General features: G+C 42.9%; 3 protein-coding genes and 1 pseudogene across 13 annotated transcripts in view; 1 reads left to right on the top strand and 3 right to left on the bottom strand.

Annotated features, from left to right (window-relative positions):
- On the bottom strand, positions 1 to 7,807 carry LOC113993775 (annotated as a pseudogene).
- On the bottom strand, positions 1 to 17,888 carry LOC113994165 (carbohydrate sulfotransferase 6-like). Of its 8 annotated transcripts, none has more exons than XM_039386151.1 (8): positions 14,894 to 14,982; positions 13,121 to 14,375; positions 5,180 to 9,699; positions 4,502 to 4,638; positions 3,636 to 3,810; positions 2,721 to 2,876; positions 1,573 to 1,685; positions 1 to 353 (listed from the first exon to the last, which is right to left on the bottom strand). In XM_039386151.1, the coding sequence occupies exons 2-3, from the start codon at positions 13,261 to 13,263 to the stop codon at positions 8,490 to 8,492; spliced, it is 1,353 nt and encodes a 450-aa protein (XP_039242085.1). In that variant the 5' UTR covers positions 13,264 to 14,375; positions 14,894 to 14,982; the 3' UTR covers positions 1 to 353; positions 1,573 to 1,685; positions 2,721 to 2,876; positions 3,636 to 3,810; positions 4,502 to 4,638; positions 5,180 to 8,489. The 8 variants fall into 8 exon arrangements, with proteins under 8 accessions (XP_039242085.1, XP_039242087.1, XP_039242086.1 ...); XM_039386153.1 differs by lacking the exon at positions 14,894 to 14,982 and having other exon boundaries at positions 5,180 to 5,259; positions 6,996 to 9,699; positions 13,121 to 14,869; XM_039386152.1 differs by lacking the exon at positions 14,894 to 14,982 and having other exon boundaries at positions 5,180 to 5,259; positions 7,372 to 9,699; positions 13,121 to 14,869.
- On the bottom strand, positions 16,555 to 22,165 carry TMEM231 (transmembrane protein 231). 4 transcript variants are annotated; one of them, XR_005565391.1, is made up of 8 exons: positions 21,668 to 21,855; positions 21,422 to 21,591; positions 20,259 to 20,387; positions 19,591 to 19,734; positions 19,222 to 19,303; positions 18,982 to 19,087; positions 17,827 to 18,111; positions 16,555 to 16,853 (listed from the first exon to the last, which is right to left on the bottom strand). XR_005565391.1 is itself a non-coding variant. In XM_027732902.2 (7 exons), the coding sequence occupies exons 1-7, from the start codon at positions 21,807 to 21,809 to the stop codon at positions 17,922 to 17,924; spliced, it is 963 nt and encodes a 320-aa protein (XP_027588703.1). In that variant the 5' UTR covers positions 21,810 to 21,854; the 3' UTR covers positions 16,556 to 17,921. The 4 variants fall into 4 exon arrangements, 3 of the variants coding, with proteins under 3 accessions (XP_027588703.1, XP_039242092.1, XP_039242093.1); XM_027732902.2 differs by having other exon boundaries at positions 16,556 to 18,111; positions 21,668 to 21,854; XM_039386158.1 differs by lacking the exon at positions 20,259 to 20,387 and having other exon boundaries at positions 16,556 to 18,111; positions 21,668 to 22,154.
- The window catches only part of GABARAPL2 (GABA type A receptor associated protein like 2), a 5,390-nt gene continuing 2,185 nt past the window's right edge, over positions 22,027 to 25,231 (top strand). Inside the window, exons 1-3 of the mRNA XM_027732915.2 lie at positions 22,027 to 22,351; positions 22,658 to 22,713; positions 24,626 to 24,798. Of these exons, the coding sequence (XP_027588716.1) occupies positions 22,318 to 22,351; positions 22,658 to 22,713; positions 24,626 to 24,798 (263 nt within the window). The 5' untranslated portion in view covers positions 22,027 to 22,317. The remainder of the gene's footprint in view (positions 22,352 to 22,657; positions 22,714 to 24,625; positions 24,799 to 25,231) is intronic.

The raw sequence follows: 25,231 nt of genomic DNA, 5'->3' as shown, positions 1-25,231 counted from the left end.
TAACTTCCAATCAAGGCACAAATACATTTATTAAGTCTTTCTTCTCACCACTTTCTTCACATTCTTCCCCTTCCCCTTAAAAAAATGTCTTCTATACGAGACATTAACTTTTAATAGTCCAATAAGTTGTAGCAGTATCTGAGACTGGTTCTATCTGTTTTGAATTTAGTTAAATTAGATGAACAGCACATTCTCAGCACATCTTTGTTCATTGCCTTCATTTGCTTCGAAAGGGAGGGGATGAGGGGTAAAAAGCCACAGTAGTTTCATGTTTTTCAAGAAATTTTATGTAGAAGTCTTTCACTTTCTCCAGTAGGATCTTCAGTTTCTCTACTGGAGGAAGAATGGTCATTCTGAAAAATATTTAAAGAAAGAAAAAAAACAATCCACATTATCTGCAGAACAAACTAAACTGTGATCTTTGCCCAGACCTTGATTAATCTCAGGGCACATCAAGTAACATGTTAAGGTTAATACTTGTTTTGATGTGATTCTCTTATTTCATGCATTTATACTTTAATTGAACTATACTATTAAACTAGAGCAATTTGTTTCAATTGGTTAGTTCATAGGAATTAAAGAATTGTTATTTTCTATTGAGTGGTAAGAAGGTCATCAGCAAGAAACAACAGCAACTTGGTTTCCATAGTTGGGCAGTTATGCCAAATTATACCCAGCTTTTCAAGCTTTAGGAGTGGGCAGTTATCAGTAAATGCACATTCCTTCTTTAACTGAAAACTGAATTCAGATGCATTAAAACAATGCAACATCCCACTCTGCAGTTTTTAGTCTCTTTTTTCCTTCTCCTGCATGATATGAAAATCCCAGATTGTGTGCAAGACCTACAGAACAGAGTGTTTTTCCCACACTGGTGCAGGAATGGACTCACTGGCTTTTCCTGGAGCTGTATGTACCCAGATATCTCACCCAGCTGGCTGTGTTGCAGAACTACCAAGGCTAAAGATACCTTCTGTTATATTGTTTCAGACTGAAGACTAAATTCCATGATAAATTCCAGCTATCAGTGGCTTGGCTGGAGCAAAGTCCTGCTTATTGGAAGCAAAAGCAACTGAGTTTATGTTCACAGTTTTGGTATCGCATTATTTAGCTCAACATCTTGTTTTGGCAAAGTGAAAAGTTATTCAGTGTTTTTAAGGAGCAGTTCTATAGGGAAAATACTGCACTTCTAATGCAGTTTCTCCATATGGAAACACTGTTTAATCCCCCCTCCTCCCAAAGAATGCAGGGCAATTTTTGTAATTCTATAGTCAATTTTAAGATTAAAGTCTAAGCTATTATTATTGTTTGTATTCCTGGAGAAGGCATTTCAAATACCAGTGTATAAAAATAGAATAAAATTATGTCACCAAGCTATGAAAACACCACAAAAACCTGAATAGCTCATCTAGCAGATGAGGTCTTTGGCCTAGATCAGATCACAGAAACTGTCCTGTTTAAAGTGAGACAATGTACACTGAAATAAAAATCCTTGTATTTAATCAGAAGAGAAAGTATTTGGATGGTACTTTGCTTATTACTGTTAATTTGATTTCAAACAAACAGAAACTGTACCTGAAATGGTGGGTTCCTTCTCTTTGGCCAAATCCACTTCCAGGTACAACACATATTCCAGTCTCTTCCAGAAGTTTCATGCAATACAACATACTAGGTGCCACTTCATGAGCCTAAGGAAATGGATGCTTTGGAATTATTGAAGTGAAAATATTCCCAAATATATAGAATTTCATTATTCTTTTTTTTTCCCCTGAAACCTTATCTTACCTTATTAGTTCCTTATTCTATTTACTAAGGAAGGTGAGGAACAGTTGCTAATGAGACAGTTCACAAGTTCACACTGTGAATTAAATAACAGTACTTCATGGAGGAACAGGGCTGAAGAACCCACACAAAACACTCACTTCAAAAGAAAGGGTTTAGGTAATGTTGTTATTCTTCTTGACTTGCTTATAACTTTTTGTCAAAAGTCTCAAAATTGTACTTAGAAAAACCTAAGGCACTGACATTTGATAAGATTAAATTAATTTGAGAACTGTGTGTTCCAGTTCTGTTGGCAGTTACTATTTTTCCCTCCTGAATTATCTGCTGATTAGGAAGTCCCCAGGAAAGTCCTTAAATACATGCAAGTTATAAATCTAATCAAATAAGCAACTGAAAAACAGCCCTATTTTTGTTCTCAGCTGTGCTGATAAAATTCCCTTTAAAAAATTAGTATTACATATCAGGTATCAAAGCTCTAGTTAGGAATAGAAAGATTTGTTATTTAGTAATAGACGTTACTAACCCAAATGCAAAAAGGTAAAATTTGTAAGGAAACCTCCCTCCCTCTTTCCCAGACTTGCTGAGTGGGGCTTCTTTTGCAGGCTCGGTAGCACACTGCCATTCCCAATCCACTGCCTCCCTAACCCAGGCAGGGGCAGCAATCTGGAATTGCACAGGTCCAGCTACTTGTATGACTTAAACACCAATGTCCTTGGGAACACTCTCACCCTGAAAGCCTCACCTTTGTGATGAAATGCTCTGCTTTGTTTTCCTCTCTTAAAATAAAGGTCATGTTATATTTAAGATCATACATAGTCTATGAAGTACTGCTTTTGTAACTACCCGAGCTTACTTTGTCTCTGGAATAAAAACATCATTAGAAGTGGCAGGCACAGGCCAGTGAAGGTTAAAATTAATTGAGGTAAAAGTAACTGACTGACCTTTGCTTCCTCAATGGCTTTGGAAGGAATAAAGATCTGTGGGACAGCATACATAGCTCCTTGAAGAGGATTGCAGTGAATGCCTAGTATCTTGTTAAACATGTCTTTTGTTAGTTTGGCTTTCTTGGCAAGACTGTTCAAAACAGACTCCTTCTCCTGTTTAAAAGGAAGGTCTTCAGTTAGACACATTTGAAGTGGTAATAAAAACTCCAGAGGAAACTATGATGCTTCCCTGGATTAAACACTTTTAGGGCTTTGTTATTAGAGCAAACAATGTTCCAAATTCAAGTTCTGCTCTTAAAGGCAGCAATGCAAAAAGGCATTAGCAGGATACAACTATAAAGTGTTGCAGACAGACAATAACATGTAGAAGTCTCTATCTGTGTGCCTTCTTACATTCTTCCTTCTGAGCATCCACTCTTGGCTGTTTTTAGAGACCACATTGGCTGAATTTTTGATCTGACTCGATAATGTAGTTTCCTAAGCCAGACTCAGTTTTCTTTTTACCAGTGAGAAACTATGTGTATACTTTAACACAGATTACCACATTGCTCAGTGTGCAGAGCCACTGGATACCTAAGAACATGGCTGATTTTATAACTGTATTTGAACTTATATTCCTCTTTAGATCTTAGTAAGAGCAGATCTTATTTAGTAATCCTTTTGTCATATTAATCACAGGAGAAAAGTTGATTTTACTGGCAAGAAAATTGATTTGATAATGGCTCCTTAATATTTTTAAATGTAGTCATATTGAATTAATTTTAAATACACTGCATAGTTCTGTAAATTTGTGTTATTACAGCATTGTCTGAGGAGAAATGAAAGAGGACTTGTCTCTGTGAATATTTTGAGTTCCCAATACTTAGGATAGGTTCAGGAAATGCACAAAAGAACAAGCATGTTATTGCTGACCTTTATGAACTGTGCATAAGATTCTTCTCCAGGTATTGGAGGATTCACTACAATATCCATTGCTGCTTGTCCTGAGACTTGGGGATAAAGGCAAACAGAAAGCAGCTTAACAAGCTGTCCTTTAATTTTTGGGTGCAAGTAAATGTCCTCCATTTAATGTCCTCTGTAGCCACATCTGTGACAAAGTGAAGGGAAAAGATTGGTCAACCTTGAGTGTATAAATACTGGGAAAGCAATGAAAGTGACTGCAGAATAGGAAAGACAATTAATGAGAATCTTACAATATGTAACATGCAGGTTGTTGAAACAGCTCTTACATTGATAATGGTTTAAGATGGAACTACATGGGATGTCACTAAGTCCTAGTATCCCATACAGAGACAAAGGTGTACATGCAGCTTCCCTGTCAGGTGAGTTAACATGGATTGTTTAATCTTCAGAACAGGAGCACATGGCTGCAGTAGCATATATTTCATCAGAAAATTCTTTTTCTTCCATCTCTTCCTCCCCAAAACAACCAAACCCAAACATTTACAGCATTAGATATCCCAGCAATTATTGAGCTGTTCATCTGAATGTTGGAGACCAATATTCCATTATCACAGGTCCAGACTGCAACTGTAGGATTTCACCTCTGTGGAACTGAGGCATTAGGTGTCTGAAATAAATGTGCTTATTATTTAGTACTATGAAAACCACAGAGTTTATCCATTATCCTATGCTTTAAATGCTTTTTTTCCTTTTCTTGATAGTTTTTAGTTAAAATTCATAGAAGACGGTGGATTACTTTCAGGTCAGTAACATGAAAGGGCTGTTCAACCAGATTAATGAGGAAGATGAAATAAAAAAAACTAAATCAGACTTACCTGCCCATGACTCCCTTAGAGGTGGAGTGAAAAGAGGCCAGCTCAACATTGTTTTAGTACTCAGGTCCCACCTCATACAGAATCTTTTTGAAAGAATGGAACTGGCATCTTTCAGAGTACACATTGTCCTGGTAAACCTGAACAGTCAGAAGACATTAATGTGCTCTGTTCTCCAAACTAAGGATAAAACATGGCTTTTTAGAGAGCCAGATCTGAACTGAAGAAACAGTGGTAACACTCAAAACTTAAGAGCTGTTAGAAGACACAAGGTTCTTTGTTAAGTAACAGTTACTGTCATGATATACTTTATATCCTGTGACCATAGTTAAAGGTTCAGCCTTTGGAAGAACAGTGAGCTTCTTTGTACACAATTTAACCTTTACTTGCACATTTAAATTGATTTTCCTTCTGTTTCTTTCATTTGAAGTGGTCTCAGCTTCACATAGGTTTTTAGGTCAGTTCCAACAAAGTTCTTCCTTGTGTTCCCTACAGTTTCTCTCTAGTTCAAATCCAGATCAAGCCACCTGTTATATTGATCCTTTGATACTAAGAATCTTGAATGTTTGTTCATGTCTTAATATAACAGAGAATCTGTTCCCTGTACCACACATGGAACAAAATTACACTTCATATGAGTACTCTCAGCTGTGCTTTTGAGAGAACAGAATATTCCGTTACCTCATCAGCCAGAAGAACAAGTTTCTCTTCACAGGCAAAGTGTATCACATCTTCAGTGCACTTTCTGTTTTGCACCTGTCCTATAGTTTGATTTTTAAAGCAAGAAGAAAGTTAGTGGAGCATATATATCTAGATATATATCTTTTCACCCAGACCTAGTAAGACTTCCAGCTTTTCAACAAGATACCCCTCTTTCTCAGAAAAGTGCTATTGAACTTAAGAATTCAGTTCACCAAGTATGAAATTAGGGAGCATTTTTGGAGGAATGATGGTTCAAGGTAACTTAGTCCATCTCAAGCAAAGGAAATGTGATATAAAGTAATCAATCAATGACTTATTAAGAGTACTCTGTGTATAACTTATAATTTTAAATGCTCACATGCATGATAGGTCAATGGGATCTAGTTTCTCACTGATCAACCTCAACTACTCAAAAACCTAAATTCTGAGGGAGGCAGTGGTTGCCATGGAGTTCAGAGAGTATTCACAGTCATTGCCTCTGAGAAGCAAAAGGCTACAGGCCATGCCAGAAGCAAGATCTTTCATAAAGACCAAAGGTGACTGAAAGTCATTCCACAAGTCTGCAGAAGTTCAGTGGAAGCAGTGGCTTCAAATGGGATCCAGTGAAGTGAACCTGCTCCCCACTCTCTGGAGTCCCACAAAACTGAAAAAATATTTCTGAAAATATGACATACTGTCCTACTTAGAGCATTGACTCTAAAATTCAGCTTTACATATTTGATGTGTATTTAGGATTTGCCTGCAATGTCAAATGAATGAAAAAGAAAAAAAAAATTGGTCTTAAAATCAATCCATTAAACAAAATTCCCAGACCCGTGGGATTTCTGGGGTTGATGATGCAGAGGACTTTTGGGTTGCAATACACCTTGGCTTCATTCAAGGCACAGCAAAGTTCATTCACATCTAGATCCCAGCAATTTTCTTCATCCAAATGGCAGTTCACCTGGATAGCAACTAGTTCAGATATGGCTGCTGAATATAAGGGATATTGTGGTATAGGAATCATCACTCCTGTTCAGGATTTTCCACCTCCTGAGATCAGGATCTTTAATATTGCCTTGGGAAAAAAAGTCACACACCAGAATTAATAGTATACTCTGGAATAAGTTACTGATCTTCCTTCCTAAAAAAGTCCAGAGTTAAGTTGGATTTCTATTCCAGAAGCATACAGTCATCTTCTCATATGAAAGGGTACTTATTTATTTCAAGTTGTTACTGACTGAGGATAGTCTAACTCAGCTTAATGGAATTCCTCTGCATGTCATGGCTTCCCGTGATCATGCCTGATTAACTGCAAAATTTAGGAAAAACATTCTGAGCACAACGCTAGAGGGAAAGGTGGAAACAGGAATATCAAGATCATGATTTTTCTGCTGTGCCCAGTTATAAGCAAAGAAGCCTCAGCTAGTTCTTGCTTGTTGCCTTCCATTCACTTTATCTCACTAACCCCAAGAGACCAATAAATAAAACCAGAAATTAGAATTGGGGCCTGTGCAGATTCTCCTTTGGAACAGTGACCTGTTTTAGATTAGGAGCAATTGTGGCCAGCTGGGAACAAAACTGCATTATGTTTCCATTTTCAAGACCAAAAGTCTGCACGTCTTGGAATGGAAAGATTTACCTGTGTGTGTCTGTGTGTAGGCTTTTTACATGTGAATTAAATAAAAGAGTGCATTTGGTACAGGCAGTAGAGAGACTTCTTGCTTTTATAACCAAGGGAGAACTCTGATGTACACGTGCAATCAAAGCAAGCATCCTTATCAGCATTTAACTAACAGTGCCCACACTGCCCAACCTGCTCCGGTGCTGCTCCCCTCTCCTCCGCTGCCCCTCGGTACAGGGCTCGTCCCTCGGCACCTTCCTCGAGCAAAGCTCCATCTTCAGGCACATTCAGGTGCTCCCCCAGTGTCGTTCCTTGAGAGATGCCCTGGGACCACCCCCTCGGCCTCTCCCCGCGAAAGGTGCACCGGGGTGACTGCCGAGAGCTGCCCCAGCAGGGCCCGCCCCTCCTCACCCTCACGGCCACACCCGGGGCTGCCCTGGCCCCTCCTCACTCTCACGGGCCACACGCGAAGCGGTGCAGACGCGCTAAAGGGGCAGAGCCACGCGCGGGGATCCGCCAGGAAAGGCATCCCTTTCCCATTTCCCGCCCCGCTCCTCCCCTGGCTCACCGCCCACTGCCCCCCGGGCTCCAGGGCCGGCGCCCGAAAGCAGAGTGGCAGCCGGGCCGCAGTTCCGCGCTTTGCGCTCCCTCAGGGGAGGCAGCCCCGCCGTGCCGGAGCGGCGGGTCCGCACCAGCCGTGCCGAGGGCCGGTCACCGGGGGGCGGCAGAGGCCGCCCAAACACGGCACTGCCCCCCGCGAACTGCGCATGCGCGACTCTCAGCGCAGTCCCGGAGACGCTCGGGAGCCACTGCGCACGCGCTCTCTGCCCCCCGCCGTGCCCGGAGCCCCCGCCGGGACTGAGCGATCCCGTCCGAGCGTTTCCCGGCCAACTCCGTCACCTTCGCTGACAGCGTCGTGTCGTCCTGAACACAGAGGGTAACTGCGCTGCAGGAGCAAGCGTGTTGCACCTGCTCTGTGTCACAGAACGCGACAGGGACGCCATTAACCAGCTGTGATTCCGCTCCAAGCTTCTTCATGTATTTTTGCTTTTTGCACTCCACGCCGACATCCCATTCAAGTACCTGATTGTAAACGTTGCCACTCCAAGGAAACCACTATGAAATCTGTCAATAAATTAAGTTCCCGTTTAAGCCCTTTACAACAGAACTACTGCGGTTGCCCCAGCTTTTGGAAAACTTTTATGTTAAAAATTTAAAACATCTAAAGAAGTCTAAAAAAAATACACAAGTGCACAACAACTTTAAAGGAAAGAAGAAAGTCAAATGAAGGAATTTAGTATCTACTTCATTCCATTTATACAAATAAAGAACTGTGATTCTTAAATATATAAAACATGAAAACAGAAGTGAACTATTATCAATAAAGACATCTTTGAAAATTCACCTTTTAACAGAAAGTACTTAAATTATAGTACTTTAAAACAATGCTGTGAGCAGCACAGCTCAGTTGTATATTTGCAATCTGACAATTATCTTGCCTTTTTTTGTTTTTGAGGTGTAAGAAACTCAGGAAAAAAATACTCCTTCCATTAACGGAAAAATAGTAGACAGAAAGACACTTAAAGTCATCAGCCAAGGATTTTCCAATTACTATACGCTGAGCAGTAGAGAAACAGTCAAACATCTACCCTGCCCCACCCCCCCCCATCTCTCAAAAATAATGTTTCAGTGCTTTGGATTAAATGATAACCAACTGAATTGATTTTGTCGTCTTGGCAACACTAAATCCAATGTCAGATCTCTTTGTTCTTTTTCGGAATCCACCAGCTGATAGCCAAGCATGTTTATAGCACCTTTGCAAACTTCCTGTACTTTCTTAACTTTCTGAAAGGGAAGAACGTTTCTCCAGGCCTGTGAAACACTAACTGCATCTCGAGACGTGATTTTGAACGCTTCTTTTTTTTTTCCTGGTCCCTGTCCATGTGTGATGTTATAGATCCAGCTTTTGAGCCTGGGGGTCAAATTAAGATCTGCAAATTTGTACATTTCTGAGATTTCTGATAATGGATCTCTTACCAGATCTTCAAAACGGATCATTAAATAGCGATTTTTAAGGAAATTAGGTGGTTTTAGAGTAGCCGTTTCATAAATCTGAACATGACTTCTACAAACCTCTTGCATTACTTTGTATTTGCTGTCTTCCACTTTAGTGCCATTGGTACTCAAGACAATTCCATTGTCACGGGCTAAAGCTTTCACTGATTGTTCCCGTGACTTAACGACTGCCCTGGGGTCACGGACCAGGTGAATAATTTTGAGATTCAGGGATGGGTCAGTGAGAAGAGGGTAGAGGACCTTCAAGTCAAAGAATCGAACTTCCTTGATGACAACATGGCTGTAAGTTTTACAGGCTTCCTCCACCTTGCTGAACGGATACCGTCCACAAAGAGTCTTGCAGGCCATTTCGCTGGTAATGTCAGTGCGTTGAAAAGAGTCACAAGCAGGAGCTGAGCACAGAGCCCGACTCGCTGCCCACTGGAAAAGATCGGATAAGTTTCTTTTCCAAGGCATGTAAGCATCAAACACAGACATGTCACACAGGAAGACCGACCTGACTAAGTCCCGCACTGCCATGTGTAAGACTTTGGCACTGTTCTGAGACATCGTAACCCACACGTGCCACGCGGGCTCCATCAGGTAGAAGACGCTGGGGTGCTGGCTGAAAAGCTGCCCGACAAAAGAGGATCCCGACCGCCAGGAGGAGAGAATGAGGATGTGGACTTGTGATGGTTTCTCCCCCGCCTGAGGCATGAAACTACTGTACCGGGCAAACATGAAGAGTAAGAATCCAGTCTGAACTGTAACAAAAAGTATAACGACTGTGCTAGGAATCCGAATCCTTGCCATTCTCACCGAGGAAGAGCAATAAGAAAAGCTGAAAAAGACAAGGGAAATGCTGGTGAACCATCGCTCCTGTGGCACAATAACAATAAAACTTACACGGTACAAACTCTTGCATTAGTAAAACCTTCCTTCAAATAGGCACTAACTGCTTCCTTAACCAGTTGCACTTGGAGATATTCATCTGCAGGTGACAGCTGTTAGAAACTGAAAGGAAGTAATGTGTGACAGCAAGATCACTGCACAAATAAGCAAATAAGTAAATGTTTGATGTTGAAGAAAACCTGGGGTTGATGCAGGTCAATTCTTGGATTTAAAAAAAAAAAAATCTACAAAGTACACAAAGCCCTCAACTTGAATACTGGTAAATACTGCCGAGGGATAAAAAAAAAAAATCCTTCTGAATGACTCCACTGAACTCCAAAAGTTCAGTTTGACACTACAAGGACTTCTATCCCCTAAAAGGAGTAGATGGGAACATCAGTAACTGGCTGCTGAAATAAAAATCATCTTCTTTTCTAATGTGAGTGCTGTACCCTGCAGTGGCAGTAGGCTGCTACACCAGTTGATGCTTGTGCACAACCCTCTGTTTTTCAAACTGCAGAAGATGGGTGAAAACTCACAACCTGAAGCCACATCTGGCCACATAGGATAAAACGAAAAAGCAGCTGACATGTGTCTTTGGTCTGGAGCGCATATACCCCAAGACTGAATACCCCAAGTTTGCACTTAAGGGAATTACCCATTTGGGAGTTAGAAATGACCAGACATATAGAAATGACATATAACTCCTAGAAAATTTTAGACATGTCAACCCCAAGTGGAACTGTTTTACTTTGAAGTCAAAGTTCAAGCCACATGCATTCCTCACAGCTTTTAATGAGAGGTTTTTGGCACCTGCCCCTTTGTGCCCTCAGTTGTGCAGATTCCACTTGTAGGCAATCAGTATAAGTTAGCAGGCAAGGTATTAGGAAAGTATGAGTCCTCATGTACGCAGATCATCTCCATATTTGTTATCTAGCTGTATTTACACAATTTGTTTCTTGTTACAGTGAGAGAGACATACCAACACACTCTGGACTCTTGAAACCATGCAGACTAGCAAATAAATATACACACTCATTTGACATAATAAAATGCATTAAGTTCTTAGTTCTGATCTGCCCACAAGAATTCTTCAAGACAATACAGTTGAATACAGTAAGGAGTGAAGATCAAGCACAAGGACAGTCAATGACTTCTGTAAAAGGAATACTGAAGTGACTGTTGCTCCTCAGCCTAGAAAAGAGGCTCCCTAGACAGGGAAATCACAACTGGCCTGGAAAGAACAACTGCAAAAACACACTCTCATGACTGCTCAAAACAGAAAAATTGGGGGAATTGAATTAATGATCTCTCATTACAAAACCTTTTTGTATGCTGCATCTTAAAAATATGAAACTCCGCCTCAAAATGCTGTGGCAGCAGAAGTATAAAAGAGTTCAACAAACTATTACACTGATGAAAAGTAAGTAATGGAAGAAGAACCTCTCAGGACTCACCAGAGGGTGCTGTTAGGCCAGCTCTTTCAGCACAGAAAGGCAATATGCCAAAACTGCATTGGTTACTAGGTGAAACACTAGTCTGTGACTTGCTCTGCATTGCCTCACCTCTCCTTCTGCCAGTGCCCTCCTCCTTTGCCAAAAGCTCAGCGGCACCACCTGTCCATCCCAAGCTCCTCTCAGGAGAGCCAAAGAGGGGCTCGTTCTGCCTCCTTTCTTCCTTCTTTGCTCCACAGTGGTGCTTCCTTGGCTGCACCTGCCTGACCAGAGCAGGCCTGCTGACCACAGGCACGGGGGAAAGGGCAGCAGAGGGGCCAGACGTCCTTACTGCCACTCCAGCTGCCACCTCAGTGACAAAACTCTAGCAGGCACCTCCTCATAGACTCACGCAATCATTCTGTCCCTAAGTGGCAAGGGAGCTACAACAGGCAGAAAAACAGACTGTGACAGACAGCAATTTGCAGCACAGAGCACTCCAACACCTCTCACGCATGAAGTATTGCAATACTTGGTGGCACCACAATACATGCTTTTGTAAATAATGAATACTGCTAAGCATAAATTATTTTAATAAAAGTTACACTATTATTCCTTTTCTGTGATAGTCGCAGTAATATTTCTTTTGTGATACTGTTTCTTCAGGGAGACTTCTGGCAAACAGCAGAATAATCAGAGGTCTAACCATCACAAATTCTTGAGGCACAATCATCTCTTCGCAGGCCAATACAAATGTTCAAAATGTGATCTGAAAAGCATCTGCATATATGGCTTAGTTGACAGTTCTAAGTCAAGCTCTGTCACTGGGCTTGCCTGCTAACAGCTACTAATGGAAACAAGATCCTGGACTAGATGAACCCTGGGACAGTCCCAGAATAACTATTCTTCCATAACATCCAAAGGAAATTATACAAACTGGCCAAAAGAGCAATCATTTTCTTCATGACTTAAACTGCCTCTGATAGACTGCTGAGCTGCAGGGCCACTAGCATCTGCCACTGCTTGCCAAGAAACTAGATACAACACAGAAAGCTATCCAGTTTTACCAAGCAGGGTAAAAATACAGCCAGTGGTAGCAGGGCTTGTTTTCTAAAGAGAGCGCTTTTCAGACCCAGAATGGCAGAAAAGAGAGAAAGAAACTGTGTGATGGATGATTATTTAGGTCTTGCTTTCGGGAACTTTTATTCATTTGTCCTGTAAGTCATGTAATGTTGGAATTGAGTAATGAGATCTTTGCAGGTCATCTCTGAAAGGAGTACAGTTTCTAAGTAACTTCCTTTCGGCACAGAATTCAACCTGGAGAGACCTAGTAAATTATCAACAATAAGATTTATAGCTTAAAAAAAAAAAAAGACCCTCCTATTTACACTGCTCATTTTTTTTTTCTGGGATACTAAAAAGATGGTAGAAAGACAGAAAGAGAGTGCCTCACATTAGAGCTGTAAAGAAACATGCTCTCTCTTTGAGCTTGGGACAAAAGGCTGGGATGAAAGACTCCCTCAGAACCAACAAGCCTAGGTCTGCTTTGGGAAGACTGAAAACCCTGGCTGGAATAAAGCAAAATATCTGAGTGAGGAATTATAAATACCTGCTCTCCTACAATGGCTTCTGAGCAACTGAATTTTAACTGTCTTTGTCAGTCTTCCTTGGCCATTTTGAGTCTAAGAAAAGGTCCAGCACACTTTAATTTAAAACAGTTTATGCAGCACTTTTAAACCAAAGTCTTTATAGATTACACAGAAATTACTTCAATTTCATATAATGTTCTCAATTAATTTCCCAGATTGGTCTTTTCCACTGAAAAATTAATACCTTTTGGTAGCCAACAATGATTGTCCTGTATGCTTGTCATACACTACATGCTGACTTTTCAGAGCAATCATACAAGATGAATATAAGTATCACCTATGTACTTACGATTCACCAGATGCAGCAGTACTGACTGTAAAAAGAATGATAATGGTAAATGTCATCATGCATTTTGTAGAAATAACAGGAAAATATTTGTGCATGGCATTATAAACAGAGCAAAGATCACTTGAAGTTCTACTGTCCCTCATGGAGAAGTTTACTCACTGCATACTTCACCTATAAGACATCACACCAATGCAATCACCACCAGAATTGCTTCTATGGGCTCATTATTAGGAACACGCTTTGCTGCTCTAAAAAGTGAAATGCAGGAACGTGACAAAGCTGGTCAAAGAAAAATGCACAACAATATTACTAGTAATTCTTGTTGTAATCACCCAGCTGACAAAATATCCATTTCTAGTGTTCTCCTGCAGCTAGAAATCACACACCTTCATAAGGCAAAAGGTTACTGTATTGCCAACAATATGCAGATTGATCTTTGAATGGGGAAAGAAAAAGTTCGTTTGGAGGGTGCCTTCTGTAACTACTGGTACTTCAAAAAGTTAAAAATCTTTCTAATAGCTGGCCAATACTAAATAATTGAAATTCAAAAGCCTGCTTAATTTTTTTAATAGAACAGTGAAACTGCAACTAAAACAATAAAAGTACAGTAAATGTACTGTAATAATTCTGAATCATAACAATATATTAGAATTCCAGCTGATACTGTTAATTTACGTTTTGGAAATTTACTTCTTTTCACAATCTAGGGGCAAATGAGGTTGGAACAAATGTTTGTAGGAAATCATCAGGCTGAAATAGTTTATAATTCAATTAAACGTACCATGGATTTAATTACATGACCATTAAAGTTCTTTTTTTCAAAAGGTTCTGTTTCCTTTGGGTTTTATTTATAATTTTTGGAGTTAGATAAAGTTGTCCAGCCTGAACAAAAAGCAGTGTTGAGGCATAGCCCTACACCACCTGTTTCTCCATGCAACGCAGCTGAAGATCACAAAGCGTTTTCAGCTGCTAGAATTACTGGTGTTCAAGAAATGAGGTCTGCTTAGCTGCAATTTTTGTTAAGAATTTTTACTATGGCAAAACTGGATTGACAAAGAGACACCTACAGTGACTGAATGCTATTCACTTACTTGAGACTCTGTCTGCAGCAGCACAATAATGTCCTCAAATTCAAACCGTCCTAGGACGAATGGGCTGAGGTGTGCCCTGTGTGCCCCACTGAAGCAACTGTTGCGACTAATAAATAAAGACAAATTCTTCCGACCGGTGTGTGACCTTCATCTGGAAAGAGAGGCTGGACACAACAGAAAAACTGAAAGGGATTTCCCGGAACGACGGGAAATGTTCTCTAACGCACCTTATTTCACGACCTGACTCTAGCAAACGAAACCACTTAACCACCTCAGCCATGTTCTCTAGGGGAGAGGAAAGAAGAAGAAAAAAAACCTAACCAAAAAAAGGTCTAATTTTCGACAGCTTGACCTCTGTCAACAACCGACTACACCTCAACCAACGGCCGGCTCAGACGGTGCGACACCGGCTCCGCCGCACCTGGTGCTCCCTCCCGCTACTTCACCGCCACGGGCAGGGGCGGGGGCGGACGGCTCAAAAACATCCCCCGAAACGTAGTGCGAGTGCGAACAGCTCGAATACATCCCCCGAAACGTAATGAGAGTGCGAACGGCTCGAATACATCCCCTGAAGCGTAGTGCGACTGACTGTAAGCACCGCTGACACCGGAAAAAACGGTCTGACCGCGACGACGAGTCCTGCGAACAGCCGCCACCCCCACCCGCACCAGCCCGCCCGTACCTTCCCGCCGCCACCGCCGCGGCTCCGAGCTGCCGACAGAGACAATGAGCCGCTTTCAGACGTGGCCGAGGCGCCGGGGCAGCGGGAGGAGCCCGGGAAGGAGCCGATCCGCCCCGCTCCCGGAGCATCCCCGGGCAGAGGCGCAGCCTGGCAGAGGCGGCCCCGCCCAGCACCGGCTGCCCGAGGGCTCGAGCGGCACCGGCGCCCGCCCCGAGCGCGGCACCCGCGGGGACGGCTCGGGCAGCGCCGCGGTGCCTCGGGCCCGCCTGCCGCGGCAGCCCCCTCCTCTTCCTCCCTCTCGTCCTTTTCCTCCCCCTCCTCCTCCTGCCCCCAAGCCCGCCCCAGCCCCAGGCGCGCAGGGCTCGGCGCGGCCGCGTCCCGCTCGCCTCAGGCGAGCAGAACCGGAGGGTCCTGACCCTGCAAACGGCCGGTTAACGAGAACCGGGATCGTTTCTTTTATCCCAGCTCCACGCCTTAAAAGACTCCTGAAGCATGGCTCTTAAACAGCCACATTCCCACTTCAGTTTATGCATAGGACCTTTAACCAGATGCTTACTTTTTCTTCTTACAGAATCACTTACAGAACTTTGATTAATCCTAGCAAGCCACTGTGTCCTTCCTCAGTGAAGAGCATTTAGGTTGTTCTCTGCCATATGTGTACACATAAGATCTGTGTAGTAGCACTGTGGCAGATAGCACCGGTTTCAGATATTTTTTGTCATTTTATTTTGGGTCGCTGAGAAAGCTAAAGGAAGAGTCCTCGCAGACAGCCTTCTGAGAAAGGCTCTTCCTTCCTCAACCTCCCTTAATGGTACTTGCAGCAGATCCTCAGGTATATTTTTTCCCTGTAGTTCAGTTTATTGCTACAGCTGAAAAATCTTATCTTTTTTCTATTGCTTGGTTACTTACAGAAGTAGAATGTCTCTTCAAGCTTGAGAAAGGAGTCAGAACTATGAACCAAGAACTATTTTCAGTATAACAGTGATCCAGGAAGTTACCACAGCAGAGGTATCACAAACAAGTTTTTTTCCCCTGCTGTGGTCACACTTGCCTTTAGGGCTCCTTTCACCCTGCATTCACTTACTAGCTGCAGTCATGAAACACACCTCTTTCAAAAGAAATGGAGGGATTGTTTCAGGTCATACTAAACAGTTACTTGCCACTGGCAAGCAAATAACTCTTTTTGATTTCGTCCTTTTAACTTATATAGTTCTCCACTTAAATTACTGTAGAGGATTTTTTTCCAGTTTTCTCTTTCTAAAGGAAAAGAGAACATAACAATACTTTAATCTGTCTTTCCTAAACCAGACCTATTCTCCATTTTTTATTTCACATGCATTCACTGAACTGTTGCTCTGAGCAGCATCACTTGTCATAACTTAATGTGAAAGGCTACAATAGGAGATAACAGTGAGACAGGAATTACTGAAGTCTCCCAATACTGTTGTTTGCTGGCACTAGTCTCTTCCATGTTCCTGTTGTTACCTTGAACAGCTTTCTGTTCAGCCTGGAGGAAGACTGTTACACATTCCAGTTTTGTCAGAGTACAACATTCAAACCCTTAAAATGAGGTCCTGTGGCCTCTCCAGAGATTTCTACCCCCTGCTTATGCCCACTCAAATGCTTGTGCAGGCACATAACAAGTTCATTCAGGGAACTGAGTCATCTGAAAAAGTGATTATATTTGGTAAATATCATCTTCATTATGTGATATACAAATAATTGTGATTCGTGAAACAAATGGGTGATTATATCAAAATAAAACAAACGGATTGTAAAACTTAATTACACCCCCATAAAGAAATAAAACAGACCCTTACAAGGTCAAGAGGCCTAAAACGGTCAAGAGGCCTTACTATCCCAAGAATAAAATAGAGTAGAACTTCAAATCTTTAGGCGCCTGTTCGTCCAAGAATGCATGAATTATGACTGGTTGTAGAGATAACCCTTTTAGCTTTAGCTGTAAGAAAACCCATATATTAAATACTTAGCAAAAACCTGTAGAATGTATATGTATATGATATAATTAATATGCATGAAGTAGCTAAGATAAATACTAAATGTACCCTGTAGTAGGTGTGTGCAGATTTGGGAAACTGGTCCCATTTCTGTCACCCAGCCGGCTGCTTGCTTTTACCATATAATAAACTATTATTTAAAACTTATAGAAACTCGAGACTTTGTTTATCACAATCAGGTGATTATATTTTTTATCAGTTCTAAGCTATTTAAGTTCTGAAAGTAATCATTCACTTGCTTTGGAACTCTAAAGCTTCTCTGGTAGTATTTTTTGTTACTTTTCTTTCAATAAATACCAGGCTTCTCTGTTTCACTATTCACAATTCACAGTTAATGGTCTAGTGCTACAGTAATAATGCCAATAGTAAATGGTTGTGCAAACCTTGCACACGCTATCACCCACAACCCAGTTTCTCACATCAACCTTGAATTTATCCATCATCCAATTTAATAACTAAATTGCTGAGCATGTATAGCCACATAACTGTGGCTGTACTGTGACAGGAGTGTCTCTGACCTTAACTCATCCATACATTTTTCCACAGTCCTCATATTTTGTTTCATTTCATAGTGTACATAAATGCATGTACAAACAGCTCTGGACAGAACTCTAAGTCAGAAGTGAATTAATTCACAAGACAGTAAAAACAGTTTATATTGTTACTTTTAGCATATTATTTTCAGTCTTCGAGGTGTAGCAAAATTAAGATAATGCAAAAGCAGACTCATTGCTTCCTACTGGCTTTTAAAGCGTGGTCCAGTTGCAAAAAAAAAATAACTAAGCTCTTCTTTAATTCTTAATTGTCAAAAAAATTAAAATTTTCAGTTCCAAAGCAGTGTTCCCAGAAAAATTAGATGAATGAACATGTATTTAAAAAGGAAGCACAAACAGAGCATACTTGAAACATACTTACAAAATTCTCATCTTCCAAAGTAAAAAGTGAATAGAGAATAAAAGCAGGTGACTACTTTTGAACTGCATTTCGTTAAAGTGTTCTCAGGCATCTCCTCAGGACTGGTGCTGTTTGTAGGATAGTACTGGAGACACTGGCAGAACTGATGATACTGGAATTGTGGTCAACACCTGATTCTGGAACAAAAACATCTTAATCCTACCAAACACCCAAAGAAAGATAAGGAGGATGCTGACATACTGGATCCAGGCAAATTTAATAATTTCCCAGAATCCTGGCTGATATTTAAAGAAAGTCAAGGAGTGTTAATGAAGAAGCTTCTGATTGCAATAAGCAAACAAAGGAACTCAGAGGCAGAAAGGCACAAAATCTGTTAGGATATCAGCTTTTGTAGCAAATGCAAAGCCTCTGAGCCACAGAAACACCTAAAAGCCTTTTACCACAGTAGGTAACAAAAGCTGCAGAGAATATCTGTCCTAGAAAACATTTAAACCAATTCTGGGTAAAGTACCTATTTTGTGCCTGACTCACCAGAAAGTTGTTATTCGTAATAGTCAGGCAGGTAAACAAACCTCATTAAGAAGTATGCTCCATACAGATTCTCTTAAACACAGGCTGGTTCTTGTCTGAGAAAATGAGCAAAAACACAATTAACAAAGTATTATTTTGCAAAAAAAAAAAAAAATCAAGTCTGCTTGCATGTGTAACAGATGTAACTCCTCCACTGTGGGGGTTATTATTATCTTGCATGCATATTTCTAATGATGTGCTTTAGGTCACAGACTACAGTACCATGCTTTGCTAGTGGTATCCATGACAGACTGGGACAGCAGGTGCTGCATGAGCAAAGCAAGAGTCACTAAGAATATTCACTGAAAATGGCTAAGAAACTGTCTTAAAGGCCTGTTTAGTAAAGCTGAAAAGCAACATAAGTTCCCAGTAGAGAAAGGCAGAAAGTGGTTAGGCAAGTAGAACCATCTGGAGGAATGGACAAATAGGTATTTCATTAACTCCAGAACTTCAGCATTTGCTTAGCTAACAAAGAAAAAGTTTAGAAACAAATCCAGAAGAAAACAGTTTTCACTTGGCCTGTATATGAAGGCCTAAATAACGCAACTCAATTATGTCACAGTTTATGCAGTTTTCAAAGGATATAAAATAACTTCCACTGGATAATGAATAGTGGCATTAATGATAAATGGTGTATCTGTTGCTCTTCCTGTCATCCAAACAGGGCTGGGATCTGAAAAGACTGTTGTCACTAAAATGGGGAAAGGAAACATCCAGGTTAAGGGGCTTTTAGGTCTTAATACAGGACCCAAATACCTCACAAAACATCTGCCAATATGTGAACTACTACTGTCTTGTAGTTCACAGCTGCACATTCAGGCTTACCATTTCTATCCCAATATGCTGCAATGATGTTTGTTAGATCATAGTCACTTGCAAAAGGACTTGTGCCATTGACCACAGACACCTGTTACAACAAGGAGACACTTGCATTATTTGTCCAGTCTTCGAGACAATAATTCTACTGAGTTTCTTACACAAAATAACCATGCCCTTGAGGGAATGCACATAAACATCAGACTGAACATCCTGGCACAATAACCTCTTCCCTCTTTTAGCCTAACAATAAAACACCAGTTCCAAAGTTTTAGGGTTCACTCTGTGCAGGACTACAAATAACCAGGGTGTCACCTATGATACCAGGAGGATAAAAGGGGAGGGGAATTGATGGGGAAGGGAAAAACATTTCCTCACATTGTATCTGGTATCCAGTCCACAATGGTTAAGTAATTGCCTCTGGTTCAGTTTCAGGTCTCCATTCATATAGAGCCGAGACCCTGGCACAGGAGAAAAAAACTGAAGAAAAGCCATGCTCTGCATCACAAATGTTGACATTCTCTGAAATAGCGAACACAAGAGAAGAGAATTTAGGCGGGGACACCCCCCCACACACACACTCTTGCTTCAAGAGTTGTTAAGGAAGCAAAATATATGGAGTTTTAGGCTGTTGCAACAGCCTGCCTCTCCACCTCAGAAAACTAACTGGTTATGTCAAGGCACAGTAGTATGTAAGAATGCACATCCTTCTCCCTACTGCAGGACTATCAGTTATTTCCTGGTGCCACCCACACTGATACTCACTGTTGTGCATTTCTGTCTTTTATGCTGCACTACAACACAAGAGAATATAGATCTTAAAAAAATTTAAAAAAAAAATTTCTAACAAAGTGTATCAAAATACGCAAGCTACAGCTAGACTAGGAATGACTCAGCAGAGGAGAAAATTAAATATTTGTTAGTAAAATAAATATTTCAGATAGAAATTTCAAATGTGAAAAGTTTCTTTTCATCCTTTGTATAACCACTACTGGAATATTACACTGGGTCTATACATCACAACAAACATAACTAAAAATGCTCACATAAAGCTGGTAGGAAAAGAGTAGAATCAGCTGAATGCCAAATACATGCTCTGTGGGTTGGAGTGGAAGTTCCAATTCAAAATGCAACTGATCCATTTTGCCATCTTGATTTTTGTCTTCTTCTCTAGTCTAAAATAATATGATTTTTTAAAAATACAGGAATTTCTGTTAGAAAGAAAAACAGAAAAGGTAAAACCCCAGGGGACCTCCACAACTGCAGTATGCACAATCAAAGGAAGCAAATAAGCTGCAGTGTTACAAAAGAAATAAAAAGCTTCTTGACTTGATAGACCAAGAACTAGAGACAAGGAAGAAGCCTGCAATGTTGTCTGTTATACAACATCTCATATGCCCCCCCAGGAAGGGAAAGCTCACTAGACTCTTCAAAGTCTTTTCTGCCCTACACCATTCTGACCACCTCCCCTGCATCCTACAAAGCATGCCTTAGTGCTGGATCTTCTGTCAGATCCTGTGCAAATATGACAGGTGGTCAGGCTTTTGCCTCCTGCCACTGCAGCATGCCTCTTAATGGCCTTTCTACTCCAATTCCTGGCTGTGAGCCAAGGCTTGCTACACCTCTGTGCCACAAACGCCCAGTACCTCAGCTATTTGCAAGCATAGCAGGACTCGTAACAGAGGCAGACAGAAAAATAACTGCCATTGTGGAATCCCAGAAGGAACAATGACTGCAAGGCAAAGGCTATGTGCTTTAGGAAGCTCATATATGCTTCCAAAACTAGGGCCTACCTAGCGACCCATGCAAGTTCACATCATGATAAGCCATGTGGCCAGGGGAGGAGAGCACAACTGATTTGAGGGAAGTAAACTGATTTGAGGGAAGTAAACTGCATATAAGTGTTCATGCAAACCACCAGTGGTGCTTAGGGACATGGTTCAGAAACCGGTAGTTTGGTTAATGGTTGGACTAGATAGTAAGGGTCTTTTCCAATCTAAGTAATTCTATGATTCAGTAGCACTGAAGAGGCAGTTAAACTGGACTCGTTAAAAATCACTTCTCCCAACTGGATTCTGATGTGAGGCACGAGGTTATGCGTGAAGCTGCTGTTCCTTGAAGGTAGCAGTGCCCACTCACGCCCCGAGCCGGCTGCCCCACTCTGCAGCCCCGCTTCTCGCCGCTGCTGCCGGGCCCCGGGCAGGCCTACCGCCAGGAGCGGGACTCGGAGCCGGTCCTCCTGCAGCCTGTTGAACGCTGGGAACGTGCTCCACGCCAAGAAGCTGCCCGGGCTGGGCCCGATGGTGGCGACGAGGAGAACCTCGTACCGGAACCGCACAGTGGGCTGCTCCAGGTACGTGCTCTGCTTCAGCCAGAAACCTGAGGGCAGAGACAGCACGAGATTTCAGGGCCGAGCCGGGCCCGGCCGAGCCGCGTGGGGTCGAGTGGCGCTCACCGTGGCTCCGGTAGGCCACCAGCAGCGGCGGCACATAGGTGAGCGCGGTGATGAGCAACAGCGCCAGTGCCGCAGCGGAGCAGAGCCCGGCCCGGTAGCGCGTGTAGAGCGCTGGGTGCGAGAACAGCTCCACGCCAGCCATGGCGAGCGCTCCGCCCGGGCCGCGCTCCCGCCGCGCACCAGCGCGGACTGACGGGAGCCGCGCCAATCAGCGCCGAGGGGCCGGGCGAGCCAGCCAATGAGCGCACAGCGCCGCCCCTGGGGCCGCGGGCCGCGTGAGGCGGGACAGCGCCGGCGGCGGGAGGGGCCGCGCGGTCGGGGCACTGCCGGGGCACTGCCGGGGCACTGCCGGGCCGGCCGAGCCCGTGGCGCGGTCCCGAGCGCCCCGGCAGCGCCGTGTGCGGGGCTGACGGCGGCCTCACCACCGGCCGGTGGCTCCGCGCCGGATGCCACAGCCCCGCCCCGCGATCCCCGGCCGGAAGCGCGGCGGGCCGGGCGGTTGCCGGGGAACGGGCGAGCCGGAAGTCCCGCCTGCCGAGCCGCGGCTGTTGTTGTTGTGACAGGGACCGTGACAGCGACAGGCCCGGCACGAGCCCCCGCCCCCCGCACACGGGCCTCGCCGCCGGCTCCGCTTCCCGCCCGCCCGCACCATGAAGTGGATGTTCAAGGAGGACCACGCGCTGGGTAAGGGTGGGCCCGGGCCGGGCGCTGCCCGCCAGCGGCCCCGCCGCCCTCCGTCTGCTGTGTCGCCATCTGCCCCGGTCGGCTCCCCCAGCCGCTCGTCTGTGGGCGGGCAGTCGCTTGCGGCCCTCGCCGAAGGGTGGTGCGATGCCCGGGGACGGCCTCGCCGAAAAGCTGGAGATCCCCTCGGAGGGTGGGGAGGTGGCTGCTATCCTCGCAGGCTCTCGGCCCTGCGGGCGCTGCCCTCTCGGCCTGTGACGCCGGCAGTAGTATTACTGTGCAGTGACTAATTATGAGTTTTGTTCACAGAGCACAGATGTGTCGAGTCGGCAAAAATCCGAGCCAAATACCCCGACCGTGTCCCGGTGAGTAACCGAGCCAGCTTCCTCAGAGTACTTAGAGGCAAAGGCAGATAAGCTGTTTCCATCCTTCACACTCTTTGATCAGTTCCTACTAAGTAAATTCATGTTCCTTCTCGTATCCTTAGGTGTTTTAAAGAAGCCCCAAACACATCTAACTAATCCAATGTTCCCTTTCCTGTCCCAGTGTATATTGACAAATAAGCAAGAGTGCCTAACTTTATAAACACTTTCTGGGAATTTTAATAATTTATAAGGGTCCTGATTTCTTCTAATGGCAATTATATCCCAGCAAACATCTTCATTATCTTGAGGATTCATTCTGTGCCTGATCCTAAGAAAGATTATGAATTCTTTAAACCTTGACAATCCTCCATCCTGGATATATGAGTTAGATGATATTCCCTCTTGTATTCCATGCCTATAACCAATCATCATGGTGAATCTCCTCATGCAAACACTGTTTGTAGAGCCAGTACAAGTGGTGAGCCCTCCTTTCTGCATTAATAGCTACCATTCTGCTAAATAGTGAATGACCTCTCTTCTTCACTCCACACTCCCTTTTATCATGTTTCAGTCTGTGAAATGACCACGCTTCACATCCTTACATAACAGCTAGCAACATGTCCACATTCTCAACTTACTTGCTCGTGTGTAAAATGTCCCACATCCCATCTCACCATGGGCCAGTTAGTGCTACTCCTGCCTCACCTCTTGGTGAGTAACTTCTTCAGTAGCACAGCCCAGAGGAGAATCTATTCCTGTTGCCTTTCTCTGCTGCTCAGTTGCACCTAATTGTCACAACATTGTCTCCAGTTGCAGTCTGGCAAGCTGATATGATCCTTCCCATCCTCTCCTGCCTAACTGTCCCCTCATGTATGGACTGCAGCATCCTTAATGACCATACATCTCCACAGATATCCATTCATCTGCTTCAAGAATATCCTTCTTAACCATAGGGGGAAAAGAAACGTAGAGACTCTCAGTGAGAGACAGAATTACATGCTGCTGTATCAGGAATGGACAACAAGGTGTATGTAGATACAGGAATTAAATCTCAAATTGCAGTGTAGTGCTTTGTTTGGACAGGTCCATGTTTTCTGCTTGATGATTCAGATTGAGCCATGTACCTTTCATAAAATAGTTGGTACCAGTTTAATAGTTAAAAGTGTTTTTCGAACAATGTTTTAAGGGGAGCACAGAGCTAAAGAATGGAGACACTGGAACCTCTTGTAAAACTGATTTCCCCACCTGCTGCATTTTTCCTTCAAGAACTAGCCTGTATGGAGCAGTAAGCATCAGGTCTTTATCACAAGTAATGCTTAATTCTCCTTTCCCCTGTGTCTGCTGCTTTTTGTTTCATTTTGTTTGTGGCCATCTTGCTCTTTCCTTCCTGTAGTCTATTCCTGATTTCCTAAGGTATGATGAAAGATGTTCTAATGTCAGTTCAGCATAATTCAAAGGTGGCCTCACCAGTACCAGTACAGGATCACCTCTTAGTACTTTGCCTAATGCAGCGCAGGATGCCATTAGCCTTATTTGCTGCCAGGGCACACTGCTGGCTTATTTTCAGCTTTGGGTCCACATTGCAATGGTTTCGTGTCGTCAGTGTACAAAGTTAAATGACACATGTAATTCCCTGTCATGGGTTTCTTTTGGGCATAATGCAGCTTTTTACCTCATGACTGTCAGCCTCAGATACAGGAAGTTTTGAGCCATTGTGTGTATGAATGTAGGTTTCAGTGTAGCCGTAAAATCAGGTTTTACGGTACTGAGCCAGTTCTACCTCTCATTTGGTTGCAGCCAAGAAACCTTTTTGTTCCTCCCCTCTGCTCGCTGTTGCCAGCCTGTGCCGGCAAGAGATTTACCCAAGCTGTCTGTTCATACCAATCCTGACCTTCACACTTGCACTTTACAGGTCATAGTGGAGAAGGTCTCAGGATCTCAGATTGTTGATATTGACAAGAGGAAGTACTTAGTTCCATCTGACATCACCGTGGCCCAGTTCATGTGGATCATCAGGAAGAGGATTCAACTGCCATCTGAGAAAGCAATATTCCTCTTTGTAGACAAGACTGTCCCACAGTCCAGGTGAGAGGCTATTCACGTAGTATTCAGAACCATTTCAGCAAACCTGTGCATATCAGAGGGTCAGTAACACCATTCTTTGAGGCTCATTTGGTGGTTTTAGGTGGTGTTTGGTTACATCTTCATATCATTGTGAAAGGGTTTTTCCTTATGAGTTTGATAAACATCTTATTTTTTGAGCCAGGCTTAAAGGAAAGGTGACTGAAAACTATATTATAATTTACTTCCATGGCAAAAGGGTGAGCTTTGCAGTTATGATATCCTTGGCTGAGTGCAAGAACACATACATCATCAATCTCAAAAAAATTATTCTTCTCGATGTAACAAAAAAGGTGCACATTAAATATTTAATAGCAAATGTCATAAATTATTCTAAAAAACCAATAACTTGTCAGCTTACAAAGAAATTATGATGTTACAGACTAACTGCTGTTAC

Source organism: Pipra filicauda, unplaced genomic scaffold (assembly GCF_003945595.2).
Source record: "Pipra filicauda isolate LSUMZ 115617 unplaced genomic scaffold, ASM394559v2 scaffold46_size3722508_pilon, whole genome shotgun sequence".
Lineage (NCBI taxonomy): Eukaryota > Metazoa > Chordata > Aves > Passeriformes > Pipridae > Pipra > Pipra filicauda.
This window is presented reverse-complemented; position numbering and strand designations above follow the sequence as displayed.

Excerpts from the sequence above, each read along its gene's own strand:
- TMEM231 (XM_027732902.2), bottom strand. The coding sequence starts at position 21,809 with ATGGCTGGCGTGGAGCTGTTCTCGCACCCAGCGCTCTACACGCGCTAC. Across the intron at positions 19,735-20,258 it reads TCTTTTCCTACCAGCTTTAT|AGAATGTCAACATTTGTGAT; the intron begins GTGAGCATTTTT and ends TCGCTATTTCAG. Across the intron at positions 18,112-18,981 it reads TATCCAGTGGAAGTTATTTT|ATATCAGCCAGGATTCTGGG; the intron begins ATATCCTTTGAA and ends GACTTTCTTTAA.
- LOC113994165 (XM_039386151.1), bottom strand. The coding sequence starts at position 13,263 with ATGAGGGACAGTAGAACTTCAAGTGATCTTTGCTCTGTTTATAATGCC. Across the intron at positions 9,700-13,120 it reads ACTGCTGCATCTGGTGAATC|CTTTTCTTATTGCTCTTCCT; the intron begins GTAAGTACATAG and ends TGTCTTTTTCAG.